The sequence below is a fragment of the Nicotiana tabacum genome, chromosome 19 (assembly GCF_000715075.1).
Source record: "Nicotiana tabacum cultivar K326 chromosome 19, ASM71507v2, whole genome shotgun sequence".
Taxonomy (NCBI): domain Eukaryota; kingdom Viridiplantae; phylum Streptophyta; class Magnoliopsida; order Solanales; family Solanaceae; genus Nicotiana; species Nicotiana tabacum.
In genome coordinates this window covers 23,520,892-23,542,248 of record NC_134098.1, presented here as the reverse complement: position 1 = coordinate 23,542,248, position 21,357 = coordinate 23,520,892, and the positions used below count along the sequence as shown (strand labels likewise).

The 21,357-nt window shown below is 41.9% G+C and overlaps 1 protein-coding gene across 1 annotated transcript; it reads right to left on the bottom strand.

Moving 5' to 3' along the window:
- Positions 1 to 2,375: 2,375 nt before the first annotated feature.
- LOC107830476 (LRR receptor-like serine/threonine-protein kinase GSO1) lies at positions 2,376 to 9,495 on the bottom strand. Its single transcript, XM_075239752.1, has 2 exons — positions 3,713 to 9,495; positions 2,376 to 3,614 (listed from the first exon to the last, which is right to left on the bottom strand). Exons 1-2 carry the CDS (start codon positions 3,825 to 3,827, stop codon positions 3,244 to 3,246), a joined length of 486 nt encoding a protein of 161 aa, XP_075095853.1. The 5' UTR covers positions 3,828 to 9,495; the 3' UTR covers positions 2,376 to 3,243.
- Positions 9,496 to 21,357: the final 11,862 nt, after the last annotated feature.

Here is a 21,357-nt window from a genome sequence, read left to right as displayed (position 1 = left end):
TTGGACCAGTAGTCGAAACACCTGATGGTATAAAACCAGTTGGTCATAAATGAGTTTTGTGCGAAAAAGGAATGATAAAAATGAAATTGAAAGATTCAAAGCTCTCCTTGTCGCACAAGGATTCTCACAACGACCTGGAGTCGATTTTGATGAAACATATTCACCTGTTATGGATGTCATAACATTTCGATATCTCATCAGTTTAGCACTACATGAAAAGCTTGAAATACATCTAATGGATGTAGTTACAGCTTATCTGTACGGTTCACTTGATAATGAAATTTATATGAAAATCCCCGAAGGATTTAAGATGCCCGAAGCAAATTCAAAATCTCCGAAAATTTATTCAATAAGATTACAAAGATCTTTGTACGGTTTAAAGCAATCTAGGCGTATGTGGTATAATCACGTTAGTGAATATTTGCTGAAAGAAAGCTACATAAATGATGTTATTTGTCCATGTATTATTATAAAAAAAATGACATCAGAATTTGTTATACTTGCTGTTTATGTTGATGACATAAATCTTGTTGGAACTCCAGAAGAGCTCCAAAAGGCAATTGAATATCTTAAGAAAGAATTTGAGATGAAAGATCTTGGAAAGACAAAACTTTGTCTTGGTCTGCAAATTGAATATTTAGCAGACGGGATCTTTATCCATCAATATGCCTATACAAAAAGGGTCTTAAAATGCTTTTACATGGACAAAGCACTAAACACCCATTGAGTACACCAATTGTTGTTCGGTCACTTGAAGTGAATAAGGATTTGTTTAGACCTCCAGAAGAGGATGAGGAACTCCCTGGTCCCGAAATACCTTATCTTAGTACAATTGGTGCACTTATGTATGTTACTGATGCTACAAGGCCTGGCATAGCATTTTCTGTTAATTTACTAGCAAGATATAGCTCTTCTACTACACGGAGACATTGGGACGGAATTAAGCATATATTGCGATATTTAAAGGGAACACTTGATATGGATTTACTTTATTCTAATAAAGGTAGTGCAAATCTTGTTGGTTATGCAGATACAGGTTATTTATCTGATCCATATAAAGCTCGATCTCAAACTGAGTACGTGTTTACATGTGGAGGTACTGTAATATCATGGCGCTTCACAAAACAATCTATTATTGCTATTTTTTCAAATCATGGTGAGATAATAGCCATTCATGAAGCAAGTAGGGAATGTGTATGGTTGAGATTAGTGATCATTTTATTCAAGGAAAATGTGGTTTGGAATGTGATAAAAGATCCATAATTTTATACGAAGACAATGTTGCATGCATAACCCAATTAAAGGGAGAATTTATAAAAGGAGATAGAACGAAGCACATTTTACCAAAATTATTCTACACACATGATCTTTAGAAAAATGGTGACATTGATATGCAACAAATCCGTTCAAGTGACAATCCGGCAGATTTATTCACTAAATCTCTGCCAATTTCAACTTTTGAGAAGATGGTATACAAGATTGGAATGCGAAGACTCAAATATTTGAAACAAGATTTTTATCAGGGGGAGAAAAATATGCGCTATACTCTTTTTTCCTTACTAAGGTTTTTCCTACAGTGTTTTCCTTATAAGGTTTTTAATGAGACAACTAGTTTGCGTATTACTAAATATGTGTACTTTTTTTCATTCACTAGGATTTTTTTCCACATGATTTTTCCTAGTAAGGTTTTAATGAGGCACATTATCTTTTAAATGAACATCCAAGGGGGAGTGTTATAAATATATTATATTATGGATGTTCATTTAGTACCCCGTTGTAAATAAGCTTCCTGAAGAAGCTTATCTATATGAGACTCCGCCGTAAATATGTTTATCTATTTAGTACTCTATTGGAAATAAGCCACCTGAAGAATCTTATCCTTTCGGTACTCCGTTATGGATAAACATCACTCTCGGTAGAAGATTATCTATATCTGGTACAATGAGCTTATCCTTTCGATACTCCATTATGGATAAACATTACCCCCGGTAGAAGTTTATCTATATCTGTTACAATGAGTTTATCCTTTCGGTACTCCGTTATGGATAAATATCACCCCCGGTAGAAGATTATCCATATCTGGTACAATGAGTTTATCCTTTCGGTACTCCGTTATGGATAAACATCACCCCGGTAGAAGATTATCTATATCTGGTACAGTAACAGCTTACACATCAGCTTGCAGATCAACTTGCAGAAGCAACTTACACAACAGCTTCCTTTCTTCTATAAATAGATGAGATTTCAGTTCATTATGTACATAAGTTTAAAATTTGAATAATATATCAGTTTCTCTCTATGCTTGTCTTCACTTTACGGTCTTTATTTCATAACATAAAGCTACTTATATTAGGTCCATTCTCTGGCATGGTGGAAGTGGACTCCCCTAATACTTCACTGTCATTTCAATATAACTACAACTTTCAGCAACGTATGAGTTTGTTAGGACATAAGCTGTTGCTTGCTGAGCTTAGCTCTTTCTGTTGAAAATTGGTTTTAAATAGTTGGTATGGTTGAGTCGGATCAATTCCATTAAATGGAAAGAAAACCATTACAGGGAAAAAGATGTTCCAAGATTATTATGATATGTAGCTTTTGATGCGTATTACATGTTTTAGGATTGTGAGGATTGATTTTATGTAAATGTGGAAAGTATATGTTTCTTGGCATTCTTACGCTTCTCTTGCCAACATATCCACTTCTGTTATTTTACAGTGCTAATGAATTGGTTTGAAGCTAAGACAGCAGCATGGACCTCTATGCTTATTGGTTAAGGATCAATCTTACCACGAAAACAATAGTTCCTCGCAACTTCTTGTATTGGGCTAATATGACATCTGCAGTACCTTTTCCATTAAAGTTCTTGATTATATTCTCTTACAGTAGCTCAATTTGCCGAGCCATCAGCCATACTATCAACTACTGTGGCTGAATACAACGTCAAATTCCAGGTTGAGAAGCTTGATTTTGCAGGAAAGCGTGTTTTCTTTGGTGGACCATTGATAAGAACTGGTCAAAAGATCTTTGTCCTGATTATCATTAGATCTTTTTCTAACGTTTGAGACATTTGAGAGAGTATGATTCCCATCAGTTGTACAGAAAATGTTTAGGCATTAGACTATCAACAAACAACTGTGAACTTGAGGCTCCTAGCCTGGAACAATGCTTTTATATATTCAATTTTGCAGAAGATGAATGTTCTGTGATATTCAAAAGCTTAAGATATTTCATTGACTAAAACATCTAAACGTAATTGTCTGGAATCATCTTATCAGAATGAACCACCTTGTCGTTAAATACATGTAGTAATTGATCACAAACTTTCCGGGAAGATGGCCTTTCAGCAGGTGCAGTTTTCGTGCATTGCAATGCTATTTCCAGCACCTGAAATGCAGCACTTTCTTCATTGGGTAATAATGGTTTCAACATGGGATCAATGAGCTCTTCCCTAGCAGCTCCAGACATTTCAATACGCGACTCAACCCACCTCACCATGTCCATGTCTTCTCCAAAACTCCCATCAGTTGGCATCCTTCCACTCACAAGCTCCAGGAGTACAATACCCATGCTATAAACATCACTCTTCTCTGTTGCCTTCAAAGAATAAGCATACTCTGCGAACAAAAAAAGTCAACTCGGTTTAAACCACAAAATTTGGCGGATACAACACATGAAACTCGAAAATTCAGAAAAAAGATATCAGTTTAAATACCTGGAGCAATATAACCATAAGAACCAGCAAACCACATGTTTGATTCTGTGTTGAAGGAATCATAGTTATCCTTAATGGCTTTGGCCAGCCCAAAATCCCCCAAATGTGCCTCCATGTTAGAGTCTAACAGAATATTGCTGGATTTGATATCCCTGTGAATGATCTTGGGCACACAATCATGGTGAAGGTACTCAATTCCTTGTGCTAATCCCACTGCTATCTTCAGCCTCGCCTCCTAGTCGAGGCACTTCTTCGTCTTGTTATTAGCCGGCTTCTTGTGCAGCCAATCCCACACACTTCCATTCTCCATATACTCATATATCAATAGATTTGAACCTTCTCCTCTATTGTTACAATATCCCATTAGCCTCACCAAGTGCCTATGCCTTATCCTCCAAAGTGTTTTGATTTCTCTTGCAAAGCTTTTGTCCAGCAAGAGATCATCCTTGCTTGGTATTCTCTTGATTGCCACTTCTCTCCATTAAACAACTCAGCTTTGTAGACAGTTCCGGATCCACCAGATCCGATTATGAACTCGGTGCTTAGATTATTTTGCTTCCATGATGTCATCCCACCTGATATCGCGCTTGGCAGCAACACTTCAAAAAAGTGGTCTCTTTTGTCCTTGGGAAGAGCTGGAAGAGTAAGCATAATTTACTGAACTTGCTCTTCTAAAGCCACTGTAGTTGATATCACTGAAATTATTACCACTGTTGAGTTACTTAGTCCTGGATCCTGATTGTTGGACTTGGAGTCTTCGCAATTTTGCAGAGGACTTCCACATAGATGATTCCCAGCGAATGCATCAGCTGGCCAATGTGCATACTGTTTGTCCAATTTGCCGTGAAGGGTGTTGTAAGAGAGGTTAAGCTTGCCCAAACTGCTCATTTCACCAACTTGAGGAGGAACTTCTCCGATGAGCTGGTTATGAGATAGATCAAGTGCTTCAGGTTTAGAGAGTGTCCCAACAGAAGGAGGAATTTGGCCAGTGAGGTTGTTGAAACTCAAATCCAGTATACTTTGAAGATTCTTGAACTGTCCTAGCTCACTGGGTATTTCACCAGTAAAGGTGTTTCCCGAGAGACGGAGTATGTAGAGCTTGCTTAAGTTGCCAATGGTAGTTGGAATGAGACCAGAGAGTTGGTTTCTATCAAGATTTAGGACATTAAGGGGATTGAGCTTACCAATTTCAAGGGGTATAGTTCCATTCAGTGAATTGTCTTCTAGAGACAGCACTAAAAGCTTTGAGCAGTTGAACAATTTTCTAGGAAGAGGTCTTGAGAACTTATTAGAGGACAGTGTATACGGTCGAAATAGATTTCGGCCTTAGCACATCCGATCGAGTTCGAACGATGATTTATCGAAGTAAGATCTCGAAGGTGGAAAGAACTAACCTCGAACCCGGGGAGGCCGATCCGTGTCGAGTTCGATATCATTATCGAGCTCGAATAAAAATCGAACCATGATGCAGAGTAGATCTATCATTCTGATAATTCAGAGACCAACCAACTTTGACCTCGAATCAATTCTAGGGCTCGAGCCAGGATCGGGCTCGAACCAAGATCACGAGTTCGAGCTGAAAACAAGCTCAAACCAAAATCGAGGGTTCTAAGCACGATCGAGCTCGCAGACAAAAGCCGTTGCAATCCCACTAGAGAGAATCTTGGCAGAAGTTATGGAAAAACTGACTTATCATGGGTCTCCCACTGAATGTTTATTTTATTATGCTTAGAGCCAAATTCCTCCACTATAAAAGGGCTTGGTTACCATTTCTGTAGGACAAGTTTTTCTGAGGCTTACATTGTAATAAAAGTGCTATATTCTTCTACAGTAAAGAATCGTTCTTTCAGACTTCTTAGATTGATTCTATTTGTTGAATCCTAAGATTCATTGTTCTTGATAACCTTATCCATTTCACATTCTCTCTAATCTATATTTATATTTTTATTTATCCTTGCATTTTGTATTAAGTTACCCCACATATCCTCGGAACTGCGTATAAATTCAACTCTATCCATTTTTCGGGTAAACAGTTTGGCGCCCACCATGGGGCCGAGGATAACAGTGGTCATTTGATACAAATCTGAAAAAATACGCCATTGTGCTTTGCACTTATTTCCGAAAACATCTTGAATTTCGGATCAGCTACGAATAACCACCAATCAAATGGCTTCACCGATCGATAACAAAGCCGGCCTTCAAGATGAAACCAACAACTTGGCACCCGGGGCCGGAAGGCCAATTAACGATATCTTGGCACCCGAGGCTCGAATCGAAGTACCCGAAATTCGAGCCGAAATACCATTGGATGTCAATTCACAAATAGCTTTGGAGGCGAACCAGCGTTCCGAACCGAAAAGAAGCATTCAGGGCGGTACTCGATCCGTAGCCCGAGACACCCAAAACGCGGGGGAAATCGGGGCCAGTTTACGTATGATCTTCGAGATGCTACAAGTCCAACAAGTAGAGATAGCTCAGCTACAGAGCCAAACTCGCGCACAAAGCAGGCCAGATTCCAATCCACTTCGAGAAGTCACCCCCAGAACAGAGCCCGCCATAGTGAAATCTAACGAGCAAGAATCGGGGACTACTCTCGGAATTACTAAATTGCTCGAGGAACTCACAAAACGAGTCGAAACCAATGACAAGAGGGTGGAAACGTACAATGCCAGGGTCGATCAAATCCCGGGGGCTCCACCAATTATAAATGGGCTTGATTCGAAAAAATTCATACAAAAGCCTTTTCCATCAAGTGCGGCACCGAAGCCAATCCCCAAAAAATTCCGTATGCCCGAAATTCATAAATATAACGGTCCGACCGATCCTAACGAACATGTCACCTCTTACACACATGTGCTATAAAAGGCAACGATTTGGAGGACAATGAGATCGAATCCGTATTGTTGAAAACATTCGGGGAGACCCTCTCGAAGGGAGCGATGATCTGGTACCACAATTTACCGCCGAATTCCATCGATTCTTTTGCCATGTTAGCAAATTCGTTCGTAAAGGCACATGCTGGTGCCATAAAGGTTGCAACAAGGAAATCAGACCTCTTCAAACTAAAGCAAAGGCAGGATGAAATGCTGAGGGAATTCGTATCCCGATTTCAAATGGAACGCATGGAATTACCCCCGGTCACAGACGATTGGGCCGTACAAGCTTTCACCCAAGGGTTGAATGAGCTAAGTTCGACAACATCACATCGGCCGAAACAAAATTTGATCGAGTATCCAGTGATAACTTGGCCAGATGTACACAACCGATATCAATCGACAATTAGGGTCGAGGATGATCAATTGGGAGCTCCGTACGAACCCATTCATCAGGACAGGACAGTTACTAAAAACCAAAAGGAGATCGACAGAGAACAAAGGTCGAACAGAGACCGATATCGACCGTACGTCGCAGATCGGGTGAACAACAGTTCAGCACGCAATGCAGTTCGTAACAATCGAAGGATCGATCGAGGACAAAATTCTCGGGGATTTATGAGTAAGAGCGGCTTTGATAAATATGCCGATCATATAGAAGCCTCTTGATTATCAGAATATAACTTCAGCGTTGGTACATCCGCTCTAGTGTTAGCCATCGGATGCATCAAAGACACTAAATGGCCTCGACCCATGCAGACCGATCCTGCCCGAAGAAATCCCAATCAAACGTGTGAATATCATGGTACCCATGGCCACAAAACAGAAGATTGCAAGCAAATAAGAGAGGAAATAGCTCGCTTGTTTAACAAAGGGCACCTTTGGGAATTTCTGAGTGATAGGGCGAAGAACCATTTTAAAAGCAGGGATTTAAGCAAGCAAAACGAACAAGAAGAACCGCAGCACGTCATCCACATGATCATCGGCGGCATCGATACCCCTCAAGGACCAGTACTTAAACGCACTAAAACATTGATGGTGAGGGAAAAGCGATCTCGGACTCAAGATTACGCGCCCATGGGGACTTTGTCCTTTGATCATGAAGATGCAGAGGGGGTCATCCAACCTCATAACGACGCACTGGTAATATCCGTACTCATGAATAAAACTAAAATTAAGCGCGTGTTAATCGATCCAGGTAGCTCGGCCAACATTATCCGATTGAAGGTAGTAGAGCAGCTCCGCCTACAGGATCAGATCGTACCCGCAACTCTGGTCCTGAACGGGTTCAATATGTCATGCGAAACCACCAAGAGTGAGATAATCCTACCAATAAACGTGGCCGAAACCATCCAGAAAACAAAGTTTCACGTGATCGAAGGCGATATGAGATATAACACCCTTTTCGGAAGGCCATGGATCCACAACATGAGATCCGTGCCTTCGACTCTACACCAGGCCCTCAAATTCCCGACATCAGGAGGTGTCAAAACGGTGTACGGAGAATAGCCAGCCGCAAAGAAAATGTTCGTTGTCGACGAAGCTAAACCAATGTCCTCACTTTCGCCGATAAAAGGATCGGGCCCGGAAGGAGAACGGGACACCAAATAACAATCACAGACATCGGCTTCGACCCAGCCAGACAACCAGAAAATCGAAGAGGATGATGATCAAAGGGTCCCTCGATCTTTCGTGATTCCCGATGACTCCGACGCCACCAAATCAACAATCGAGGAGCTAGAGCAAGTCACATTAATCGAGCACTGGCCCGAGCGAAAGGTATACTTAGGAATGGGGTTGAGCCCCGAACTCAGGAAGAAACTCGTTTAATTTCTTATCGATAACATCGATTGTTTTGCCTGGTCCCATTTAGATATAACAGGGATCCCGCCGGACATAACGACGCATCGGCTAAGTTTAGACCCCAGGTTCAGACCGGTGAAGCAAAAGAGAAGACCCCAGTCCGAGAGAAAGCACGCATTCATAAAGGACGAGGTAACCAAGCTTCTCAAAGTAGGGTCCATTCGGGAGGTGAAATATCCCGAATGGCTAGCCAACGTAGTTGTAGTCCCTAAAAAAGGGAACAAACTTAGAATGTGTGTGGACTATAAGCATTTTAACAAAGCATGCCCCAAAGATTCCTTTCTGCTGCCCAACATCGATCGCATGATCGATGCCACGGCCGGCCACGAGATCCTCACTTTTCTCGATGCCTATTCCGGGTATAATCAAATCCAGATGAACCCGGAGGACCAGGAAAAGACTTCATTTGTCACCAAATATGGAATGTATTGTTATAATGTGATGCCCTTCGGGCTAAAAAATGCAGGGGCTACTTACCAACGCCTAGTAAATAAAATGTTCGAAGAACAAAATAGGAAAATTAATGGAAGTTTATATTAATGACATGTTAGTTAAGTCCCTGCATGCAGAGGACTATTCGACCCATTTGCAGGAAACGTTCGAGATTTTAAGGAAATACAACATGAAGCTCAACCCCGAGAAATGTGCTTTCGGGGTCGGTTCGGGCAAGTTCCTCGGCTTCATGGTATCACATCGGGGAATAGAGATTAACCCCGATAAAATCAAGGCCATCGAAGACATCATCGTTATGGACAGTGTGAAGGCCGTACAAAGGCTAACGGGTCGGATTGCAGCCTTAAGCCGGTTCATCTCAAGATCATCTGACCGAAGTCACAAATTTTTCTCTCTACTCAAAAAGAACGATTTTACTTGGACCCCGGAGTGCCAACAAGCATTAGAGGAACTAAAGAGATATCTATCAAGCCTACCACTACTACACACTCCAAAAATAGACGAAAAACTTTGTTTGTACTTGGCAGTATCGGAAGTCGCCGTAAGTGGTGTCCTAGTTCGAGAAGAGCAAGGTATGCAATTCCCCGTTTATTATACGAGTCGAACCTTAGGAGAAGCGGAAACTAGATATCCGCTCCTAGAAAAATTGGCACTTGCACTGATAAGCGCCTCAAGAAAGTTAAGGCCATACTTTCAATGTCATCCCATATGTGTATTAACCACTTACCCGCTTCATAATCTTTTGCACAAACCCAAGTTATCAGGCCGACTGGTCAAATGGGTCGTCGAACTCAGTGGGTACGATATCGAATATCAACCCTGCACGGCCATCAAGTCTCAAATTTTAGCAGACTTCATGGCCGATTTCACGCCAACCCTCGTACCTGAAGTCGAAAAAGAACTGTTGAAATCAGGTACATCATCGGGGGTATGGATCCTTTTTACGGACGGGGCTTCGAACGTAAAAGGGTCCGGGCTGGGCATAGTTTTGAAACTATCCACGGGTAGCACTATTAGGCAATCTATTAAAACTATCAAGTTGACTAACAACGAGGCCGAGTATGAAGCCATGATTGCAGGTCTCGAGCTAGCTAGAAACTTGGGAGCAGAAGTTATTGAAGCCAATTGCGACTCCTTGCTGGTGGTGAGTCAAGTAAACAAAACCTTCGAAGTTCAAGAAGGTAAAATGCAAAGGTATTTAGATAAACTGCTTGTCACTTTGCACCATTTCAAACAATGGACTTTATGGCATGTACCACGGGAACAGAATAATGAGGCCGATGCGCTTGCGAATTTGGGGTCGTCGGTTGGGGTAGATGATTCGGGGAATGTTGTTCAACTTTCGAGATCGGTAATCGAAGAAGGTCACGCCGAAATAAATTCTACAAGCTTAACCTGGGATTGGAGAAACAAGTATATTGAATACTTGAAGAGCGGAAAATTCCCATCGGACCCTAAGGATTCCAGAACCCTACGGACTAAAGCTGCTCGATTCACGTTGGCTTCGAACGGAACGCTATACCGAAGAACGTTCGATGGACCACTGGCAGTATGCTTGGGTCTGGGAGATACCGATTATATCCTACGGGAGGTGCACGAGGGTACTTGCAGGAATCACTCTGGAGCCGATACGTTAGTTCAAAAAATAATCAGAGCAGGGTATTATTGGATCGATATGGGAAAAGATGCGAAGGAATTTGTTCGTAAATGTGATAAATGTCAAAGGTTCGCACCGATGATCCACCAACCTGGAGAACAACTCCACTCGGTCCTATCCCCATGGCCATTCATGAAATGGGGAATGGATATCGTCGGCCCTCTGCCATCGACCCCAGGTAAAGCCAAATTCATTTTATTTATGACTGACTATTTTTCTAAATGGGTTGAAGCGCAGGCGTTCGAGAAAATAAGAGAGAAAGAAGTTATAGACTTTATTTGGGATCATATCATATGCCGATTCGGGATTCCTGCCGAAATAGTATGCGACAATAGAAAGCAATTCGTTGGCAGCAAAGTAACAAGATTCCTCGAAGACCACAAGATAAGAAGGATACTATCGACGCCATACCACCCCAGTGGGAATGGGCAGGCCGAATCAACAAACAAAACTGTCATTCAAAACTTAAAGAAGAGGTTGAACGACGCTAAAGGGAGATGGAAATAAATCCTGCCCGAAGTCCTTTGGGCATATCAGACAACGTCAAAATCTAGTACGGGGGCAACCCCATTCTCCCTAGTATATGGGTCCGAAGCATTGATACTAGTCGAAGTTGGTGAACCCAGTGCCAGATTTTGATTCGCGATGGAAGAATCAAATAATGAGGCTATGAATACAAGCCTCGAACTATCGGACAAAAGACGAGAAGCTTCTCTCGTCCAATTGGCCGCCCAAAAGCAGCGAATCAAAAGATATTACAATAGAAGAACCAAGCTCCGCCATTTCAAGCCTGGGGACTTAGTTTTGAGAAAATTTACCATCAATACCCGAAATCCGAATGAAGGGAAACTAGGACCGAATTGGGAAGGACCATATCAGGTGCTCGAGAACATCGGAAAGGGATCGTACAGGCTCGGCATTATAAACGGCAAACAGCTATCAAGCAGCTGGAATGTATCACATCTAAAACGGTACTACTGCTAAGGTACAACCTTTCCATATTCGTTTATATCTCAAAACTGACCCCTGCAGAAGTCCGAACAAGGGCTAAGATGGATCTCTCGCTTGAAAGCACGCGCTGCACTCTTTTTCCCTAAGACCGGTTTTATCCCAAATGAGTTTTTCGGCAAGGTTTGTAATGAGGCAACCATTGATCGTGCATCATTTACAACAATATCTGAGGCCTCACAAGAAAGTTATTTCACAACAACAGGGTTCCAATAGGAAAAATTGTAAGAGCCAAATGGTCGAAGCGAACCATGCTCGTATAGATTGGCCCGAACCCAGACGTGTAATAACGTGCGAAGAAAGTTCTCTTCTTTATCGGCATCTTATATCCAAGGAAAATTCCTCTATTTTGAGATTTATTATGCAATCATAATTAAGATAAACTCGACGACTAAGCCTACGGGCTATTTTTATTTCGAGTTCGAGCTAACACTCACTCGACCATTATGCCTACGGGCTGCACTACTTCGAGTTTGAATCATTCACTCGACTAAACCTACGGGCTATTTTTATTTCGAGTTCGAGCAAACACTCACTCGACCAATACGCCTACGGGCTATTTTTATTTCGAGTTCGAGCAAACACTCACTCGACCATTACGCCTACGGGCTACATTACTTCGAGTTCGAGCTAACACTCACTCGACCATTACGCCTACGGGCTGCACTACTTCGAGTTCGAATCATTCACTCGACTAAGCCTACGGGCTATTTTTATTTCGAGTTCGAGCAAACACTCACTCGACCAATACGCCTACGGGCTACATTACTTCGAGTTCGAGCTAACACTCACTCGACCATTATGCCTACGGGCTGCACCACTTCGAGTTCGAATCATTCACTCGACTAAGCCTACGTGCTATTTTTATTTCGAGTTCGAGCAAACACTCACTCGACCATTATGCCTATGGGCTACATTACTTCGAGTTCGAGCTAACACTCACTCGACCATTACGCCTACGGGCTGCACTACTTCGAGTTCGAATCATTCACTCGACTAAGCCTACGGGCTATTTTTATTTCGAGTTCGAGCAAACACTCACTCGACCATTACGCCTACGGGCTACATTACTTCGAGTTTGAGCTAACACTCACTTGACTATTACGCCTACGGGCCACATTACTTCGAGTTCGAATCATTCACTCAACTAAGCCTACGGGCTACTTTTATTTCGAGTTCAAGCTAACACTCACTCGACCATTACGCCTACGGGCTACAGTACTTCAAGTTCGAATCATTCATTCGATTAAGCCTACGGGCTACTTTTATTTCTAGTTCGAGCAAGCAGTCACTCGACCATTACGCCTACGGGCTATATTTCATCAAGATCGAATCATTGACAACTAATAAGCCTAAAGGGCTACATTGCTCCAAGTTTGAGTAAGCGCTCACTCGGTTACAGAGGCTACGAAGTCCAAATTTGATTAAGTTGTTTATATCATTGTGAAAACATTCATAAGGCGTGAATAAAGTCCTCATAAGATGGGAAACAAAAACAGAAGCAAGTCGGCAAAAAGAGAGATATGTCTATATACAAATTTATCTGCATGGGTGATTACAACGTAAAAACTAAGAACTAAACTTCTCGGTCAGGAGCGGTCTCTTCTTTATCAGGCTCCCCCCCCCCCCGATTTTCGGATCCACTCTTGCTCCCATCGTCATCGTCATCGCCATCAGAAACCAGAGCTTCAGCATCGGCTTCGAGTTCTTTGGCCCTTTTTATCTCTTCAGCGAGATCGAATCCACGAGCATGGATCTCCTCGAGAGTTTCCCTTCTGGATCGGCACTTAGCAAGTTCGATGACCCAATGCGCTCGAATATCGGCGGACTCGGCTGCCTCTCTTGCCTGGACTTGGGCAGCTTCAGCATTGGCCCGATAGACAGCCACGAGTGCATCAGCATCAGCCTTTGCCCTTTCGGCATCAGATTCGGCCTTGGCAAGTACAAAGGCCAACCGAGTCTCAAGCTCCTCAATTCTTCTTGCTTAAACTAGGCTTTTTTCCTTCATTTTCTGAAGTTGGGTTTCGGACGATGATAACTGGGCTCGAGCAGTCTCTTTTTCTGCAGCAAAGCGGTCCATTCCTTCTTTCCACCGCAAAGACTCTATTCTTATCACATCGACCTCCTCACGAAGCTTCCCGATCATCTCAATTTTTTGCTGCAGTTGTGAGACCGAAATGTTAGCTATTGTTCCGGTATCAAGCCCATAGGCTTTCAAAAGCATCATTACCTACTTAGACAAATCGGTCTGATCTCGATAAGCCTTGGCCAACTCAGCTCGGAGGTATTTAATTTCCTCCTCTCTCTACCCTAAGGAAAGTCTAAGGGAGTTCCTCTCGTCAGTAGCCCATTGTAGGTCGGTCGCGTATCGATGCAGCTCATTCTGGGATCGAGAACATTGTTCTCGATGAACTGCCGCTGCCTACAAAGAAAGAAGAAGCGAAGTTAACGAAATATGAACATAAAGATAGTAACGACAAAATAATTTTAAAAGCTCACCTGATTCAAAGCCTGCCGCAATCCGTGAAAAAGATATAATTCACCACCAGCACCGGCAACGTCCTCAATGCCGGTAAACAGGTCACGAAAGGGATCTTCTTCATCGTGAGGCATGTCTAGATCGAGGGCTCCCAGATCTTGAGCTTCCCGAATCACCCCTGCGGAAAAAGCAGGAAAGGTAGGCGAATCCTCAATTGCTTCTGTCCCAAATGAATCGCCTGGAGTGTTCTCCTCGGTTCGAAGGGGTTCGAGGGCCTCTTCGATCGTATCCCCTGCCGGTTGACTCCTATGAGATGCGTCTTCGATATCCGATAGTTCGGGGACTCTACCCGAATCTTTCTCCGGTATATCTTCAGTTCGAGGCGGAGCCTCATAGAGCATCATTGATCTAGCCGGCGATGAGGCATCGGTGGTTCTCTTCGATCGGACCGCCAGCGCGGACTCATCATTCTCTTCTTCTTCTTCTTCTTCTTCTTCTTCTTCTTCTTCTTCTTCTTCTTCTTCTTCTTCTTCATCTTCATCCCTTAGACGCAGAACGGATTCCACGGTCAAAGGAATGACATTCTTGTTCGTCTTACGAGCCGTCCTCTTCTTCGATTTTGGATATTGGGGAACCGAGGCTCTTTTTCTTTTAATTTCCTTCACCGACTTTGGGACAGAGGCCAAAATTTCCTCCTCATTGGACAAGGTCCTCAAAACCGCGTCTTTACCCAAACCTGCATATGGAAAACCTTAATAAAATATTTTGAAAACCACCTCGTTCGGATCATCAAAGAGTCCGAAAGATGAGCTTACCGTGATTTTTGGCCTCCCACCGACCCTTCGACAAATCACGCCATGAGCGCTCGGCGTACGTGGAGGTCGAAACAAGGGCTGTACCCAGTTCTTGAGATCGGGAACTGCTCCGGGCATCCAGGGAACCGCTACATCACAAAAAAAAAATTGTCGATAAGAGAATAAACAAAAGAACAAAATAAAAGTTACAGCAAGATCACACTTACGTTTCATATTCCACTCCTCGGGAAAGGGCATCTTTTCAGTCGGAATCAGGTCCGAAGTCCTTACTCGAACGAACCTGCCCATCCAACCCCGGTCCCTGTCCTTATCAATACTCAAGAACAGAGCCTTGGTAGCCCGACGCTGGAGTTTTATTAACCCTCCTCGAAAAAGTCGAGGACGGTACAATCGGATAAGATGATCGAGGGTGAACGACATCCCCTCGATTTTGCTCACAAAATATCGGATCAGGATAACGATCCGCCACAAAGAAGAATGGACCTGGCCTAGGGTTACCTGATATTATCGACATAAGTCAATAATAACGGAATCGAGGGGACCCAAAGTGAAAGGGTAAGTATACACATTCAAAAACCCTTTCACATAAGAAGTGATATCTTCGTCAGGGGTAGGAATTATTATTTCTTTTTCACCCCAATTGCAATCCTTCTTTAGCTGATCGAGGTGTTTCTCGGTTATCGAACACATGTACCTCAATACCGGCTCACACCGGACAGGGACCAATGAACTTTTATCGACCTTAAAATCTGAAGTAAGGACACACGCCCCGGAAACACACTCCTCAGGCCGTGGTTCTGCCGGTGTCTCATTGGCGGCACACTGTGAAGATGAAGCCTTCTCTTTCTGAGGAATGGTTTGCGATGTTTTCGCCATTTTCGAATTCAAAGGTGAGGAATAGAAGAAAGTGACAAAGATTTGGTAGAATTAAAGAGGGGTTTTTGCGGAAAGAAATCACAGATTTACTGGTAAGTTAGAGAGTGCGAAGAAGAACTTGGGAAATTTGGAAGATAGAAGACGTAAAAGTGGTAAAAGATAAAAGAAAGGGTTATTTATAGGTTCAAGCGATGGCGGTTAAGTATCAGCAATGTCCGACCACCGCCTGACATGCATTAAATGCCTCGATAGACTAAACCGACGGGACAACTACCAGATGCGTCATGGTCGAACCCGATGGAAACGACATGATATAATCCGATCGAGCTGTTAAAAAAAATCATATCATTTCTCGCCACATTCTTTCTGAGAAACGAGGGGACTATCTGTATACGGTCGAAATAGATTTCGACTTTAGCACGTCCGATCGAGTTCGAACGATGATTTATCGATGTAAGATCCCGAAGGTGGAACGAACTAATCTCGAACCCGGGGAGACCGATTTGTGTCGAGTTCGATATCATTATCGAGCTCGAATCAAAATTGAACCACGATGCAGAGTAGATCTATCATTCTGATAATCCAGAGACCAACCAACTTTGACCTCGAATCAATTCGAGGGCTCGAGCCAGGATCGGGCTCGAACCAAGATCATGAGTTCGAGCCGAAATCAAGCTCAAACCAAAATCGAGGGTTCTAAGCAAGATCGAGCTCACAGACAAAAGCCGTTGCAATCCCACTAGAGAGAATCTTGGCAGAAGTTATGGAAAAACTCACTTATCATGGGCTCCACTATAAAAGGGTTTGGTTACCATTTCTGTAGGACAAGTTTTTCTTAGGCTTACATTGTAATAAAAGTGCTATATTCTTCTACAGTAAAGAATCGTTCTTTCAGACTTCTTAGATTGATTCTATTTGTTGAATCCTAAGATTCATTGTTCCTCATAACCTTATCCATTTCGCATTCTCTCCAATCTATATTTACATTTTTATTTATCCTTGCATTTGTGTTAAGTTATGCCACATATCCTCGGAACTGCGTATAAATTCAACTCTATCTATTTTCGGGTAAACAGACAGCTTGAGCTCACCCAAGAGTGGCAAGTTTCCAAGACAAGTAGGGATTGATCCAGAAAGAAGGTTATTATTGAGATCAAGATGGTGAGTTTTCTGAACAGAGAAAGCTGTGCAGGTATTGAACCAGTCAATTCATTTCCGGAGAGATCTAGCAGCGATAGTTCACGGATTAATTCCAATGTCCAAGGGATTTTTCAAGTGAAACGGTTGTTCCTAGCCTTAACCTTTCAAGAAATGGTGAATATCCCAGGTGGGGTGGAATATCATGATCAAATGCATTATGTGTAACATCAAAGGAAAGAAAAGATGTTGAACTACACAGGGCAGCAATACTACCATTCAGTTTATTATGAGAAAGATTGATTCTCGTCAGATTTGAAACATTGATCAGTTCATCAGGAAGATTACCTTCAAAGGAGTTGTTATAAAGCATAAGCTGCTCCAGAGCTCGAAGATAACCAAACGTCGTAGGGATGCTACCAGATAGTCGATTATCTGCCAAATCAAGGGTCTTCAGTTGGTGACAATTCCCCAAGCTGGCAGGAATTTCACCAGAGAGATCATTTTGTCTAAGATCAATGAAATTCAGCTGCTTCAGCCTTCCAATTGTAATAGGAATGTTGCCTGTGAATTGATTTCCATAAAAATCGATCATCTGCAAGCTAGAGCAATTGCCTATCTCCATCGGGATTTCTCCAGATAACTGGTTCTCATATAGAAAGAGGATCTCAAGGTTCCCAAGCATTCCTATCTCTTTCGGTATATTGCCATGTAAGTTGTTGTGAGACAATGCCAACGTTTGCAGATTAGTGAGGTTTGCTATCGACAGAGAAATTGAACCAACCAAAGTGTTGTTGTTAAGCAGGAGATCAGCCAACTCAACCAACTCGTACAGCTCTGCTGGTATCGAACCACTGAGCGTGTTATTAGACAAATCGAGCTGCTTTAGCGACCTGCATTCTCTCAATTCCACAGGAATTTCACCCGAAAGTTGGTTTTTAGAAAGCATCATGTGTTCCAAGCTACTCGAATTGGAACAAATATTTTTCGGTATGCTACCAGAAAGATTGTTGCTTGTCAGAACCAAGAATAGTAGCTGACCCATGTTGCAGAATTCCCAGGGATTTCACCAGTAAGTCTGTTTCCAGACAAGTCTAAATTCTGAAGGTTGCTCAACTTTGCCAAGGACTTCGGGATCGAACCTTGAAGCTGATTACCAAGCAAGTTAAGATAAAGCAGCAGATTCATTCCAACAAACATAGCAGGAATCTGTCCAGAGAGGCTATTATTAGCAAAATTGAGAACTTGGAGGTTTTTAAGGTTTGCCAATTCTTCTGGGATTGATCCATTGAGATTGTTGACAGCAACACTGAATGCAACTAGGCTAGAGCAGTTTCCAATCTCAGCTGGAATTGGACCTTCCAGTTGATTCTCCTGTAAAGTTCTCAAGCTGGCTGAGTTTTCCTAATTCAGAAGGAATCTTGCCACCTAGGTTGCATGTGGCCAAGCCAAGAGTGACCAAGTTTTCAAGATTACCAAAAGTATTTGGAATTGTCCCTGTTAGGCCATTATCACCAATTCTGAGGACGTGGAGAATTTTCAGCAATCCAATTTCAGTGGGAATGGGGCCAGTAAGTTGGTTGGAAAAAAGGAGGAGAGATTCCAAAGAAGGTTAGAAAGAGTAGGTGGAATGGGACCTGAGAGCAGATTAGAAGAAAGATCAAGTTGGAGCAGGTCATGCAAAAGGCCAATGGACGGTGAAATTGACCCACCGAGTGAAGAACCAGAAAGGTTTAGGCTCACCCCTTGTACTGAGTTTCTTGCACATGAAACACCTCTCCATTTGCAGAAATTTGGATTCTTTTCTGACCAATCTCTCAAAACATTTTCTGGGTCATCAACAAATGATTTCTTTATCTCCAAAAGAATCTTCAATGTTGATGATGATGACTATGTTTCATTCTTGCAAAATACATATCCACTTGAACATATAAGAACTAATGTCACAACAAACAAAGCTAAGAAAACTCCTTTAAGCATCCTCATATCTGTGATTAAAGAGAAATAAACTGAGTCACATGAAGAGAAAGAAACATAAGGAAAGCAAAAATAGGACTGAATAGGACAGCAGAAATGGTTTGACTTTTTCACTTATTGTTACTGCTATTACTGTTAAGAATCATATTCTTGAGCAGGGGTATAATGGCAGAAGTTTTTGTTGTGGGCATTTATGGACAAAGAGTGAAGTCAGTGCTATCTTGAGCAGAGAGAAGACGCGTGGTTTTAGAACCAGTGCATGCAGCAGCCATGGTTCTTGGATTTTACGTGAAATAAAAGTGCTGCTTGTGGTTTTACTATAATTAAAGCTGTTTTCGGTATTTGCAAAGAAGAAACAGTATTAATGATGGAAATCTTGAAATGGGTGTGGAGTAATAAGAAGAGATAAGGAAGGGAGAAGCTACAGCTACTCTCTGTCAGTTGACCACAACAATTCCATTAATGGTCACCGTAACTGCTACTCCATTGAGGAGTCCAGAAACTAAATGTTGTTCTTTTTGCCAAGTAGGACGGAAATAAGTGTAAAATAAAAGAATGACTTATCTATGTATAACGCTCTTTTAAAGAGCGCTGATATTTTATACGTCAATACTACACAAGAGGGGGGTGATTTGTGTGGTGTCCAATTTTTCGCGTGCACAGATTATAGAAGGACCTGGTTCTTCTATGTGTTCCAACTACTACTGTTACGGAATAATAAGTACAAAAAATAAAGAATATATAGATTTTTGCGTGGAAAACACCTGGCTCAAAAGGTGAAAAAACCACGACCTACTTCCCAGTAAGATTTTTCCCAAAACTCTTTACTAAATCCGTGAGCCAAAACAGCATTAACAAAAACTCTTTTGTAAACCTAGGATCACCTCTAACCCTTTGTAGCAAACTAGCCTCTAGGTATTTGCGACAAACTTCAAGTTAACTCTAACTTGAAAACACAAAGTACCTATTACATACGCTTCTAGATAAAGCTAAAAAGGTACAAGTTAAAATCACCTACTACAAATAACTAGACTAAAAGACAACAGTTAGAACTGGTTCTTCTAGCTGGTTTAAGTAGTATCAGATTCACACACTCAAATATCACTCGAACTGCTTGCAAAATTGCCTCGCTATTTTGCTCTCAATTCTTGCTTAACTTCTGCTTTTGTGCGTCACTGTACAATAAGAATATTCTGCAATATATAGGAGTTAGTAGATAAAGAATTAACTAGAATCCTAATGCTACTCTTCCTTGGTGGAAGAGTTCTAGTTAAACTCAACTGCTAAATCCTTCCTTATCTTAGATACTGTTCTTATTGAATAAGGAGTCCTTCTCCTTATCGTTTTTGCAATCTTTTTGATCAGGAGATATTTCATTCTACCAAAATATGCTTATCTCCTGCATGTGTACCTCACGTGCCTTGACTCTGCCGATGTCTATGTCTTCCAATGATGGACTTGGTTCATATCTGAGTTCCTTTGTCAATCTTCAAAACTATTCTCTTTCTTGGGCCAACAAATTCTCCCTTTTTGATGATGACAAACTTTGTGCGTCCATAAGCTTAGGCATGTTTCAACTTAATCCAACATTGACACATATTAGAGTATTAAGCACTTATCATAAAGAACCAGGGTCATTTAGGTTATAAATATCACTTGTTCAGAGCACATCTTCCCCTTTTGGCATCATCGAAAATTTGCAAAAAGATGTGTGAGTCCCAGATTTTATAAAAATTACTCATGGCCACTGGGGCAACTGCAAATGCATTCATGGATCAATCATCAGTAATCAACTAAGAATTCAAACTATCAAAGAAATAGAGACAGTGCATGAGAACAAGAGCAACAAATTTCATTGATAGAAAGTACGGTTCTTCCACAATCCACAAAATGAAACAAAAACATTTAAAGCATGAGCAACAAAAAGAAAAAGTCCTGAATCTGGGTTACTGAATTTCTAGGTAGGCTAGGCAACTAAGGCTTGGAAGAACTAGGGGCTTGGGTTTTGGCTTAGAGAAGATTCAACATATCGTGAAGAATTCCCTAATTCTTCTCCCTTTCCTTTGTAAGCTCAACTCTGAGAACATCCCTCTCAGATTCAACCTCGGCCAAACGAGTCTTCAGCCTTGCTATCTCAGCATCCTTTGCCCCACTCTCCTGCACTAGGGCTCTGACCTTGCTGTTTACACGTGTCCTTTTCGATGAACCAGGTTCATTGGGGACAACATGGATCTCATAATCACAAGTAAGAAGAGTATTGATCCCAAAATGGTCTTTGCTTGTGGCCATCTCCGCCTTCTTCAATGGCACCTTATAATGAGCAAGAACAGAAGTGAGGATGAAACCATAAGGAATGGAAAGGGCTTTGGAGCCATTGACAACTCTGTCCAAAAGCTGAATGATGAACCCAGGCCAGTTTAACTACCTCCCACTGTCCATACACTCCATCAAGACCAAGTCCATGTAATTTGCAATATGCCTCATTTCCTGCCTTGGCAACACGCATT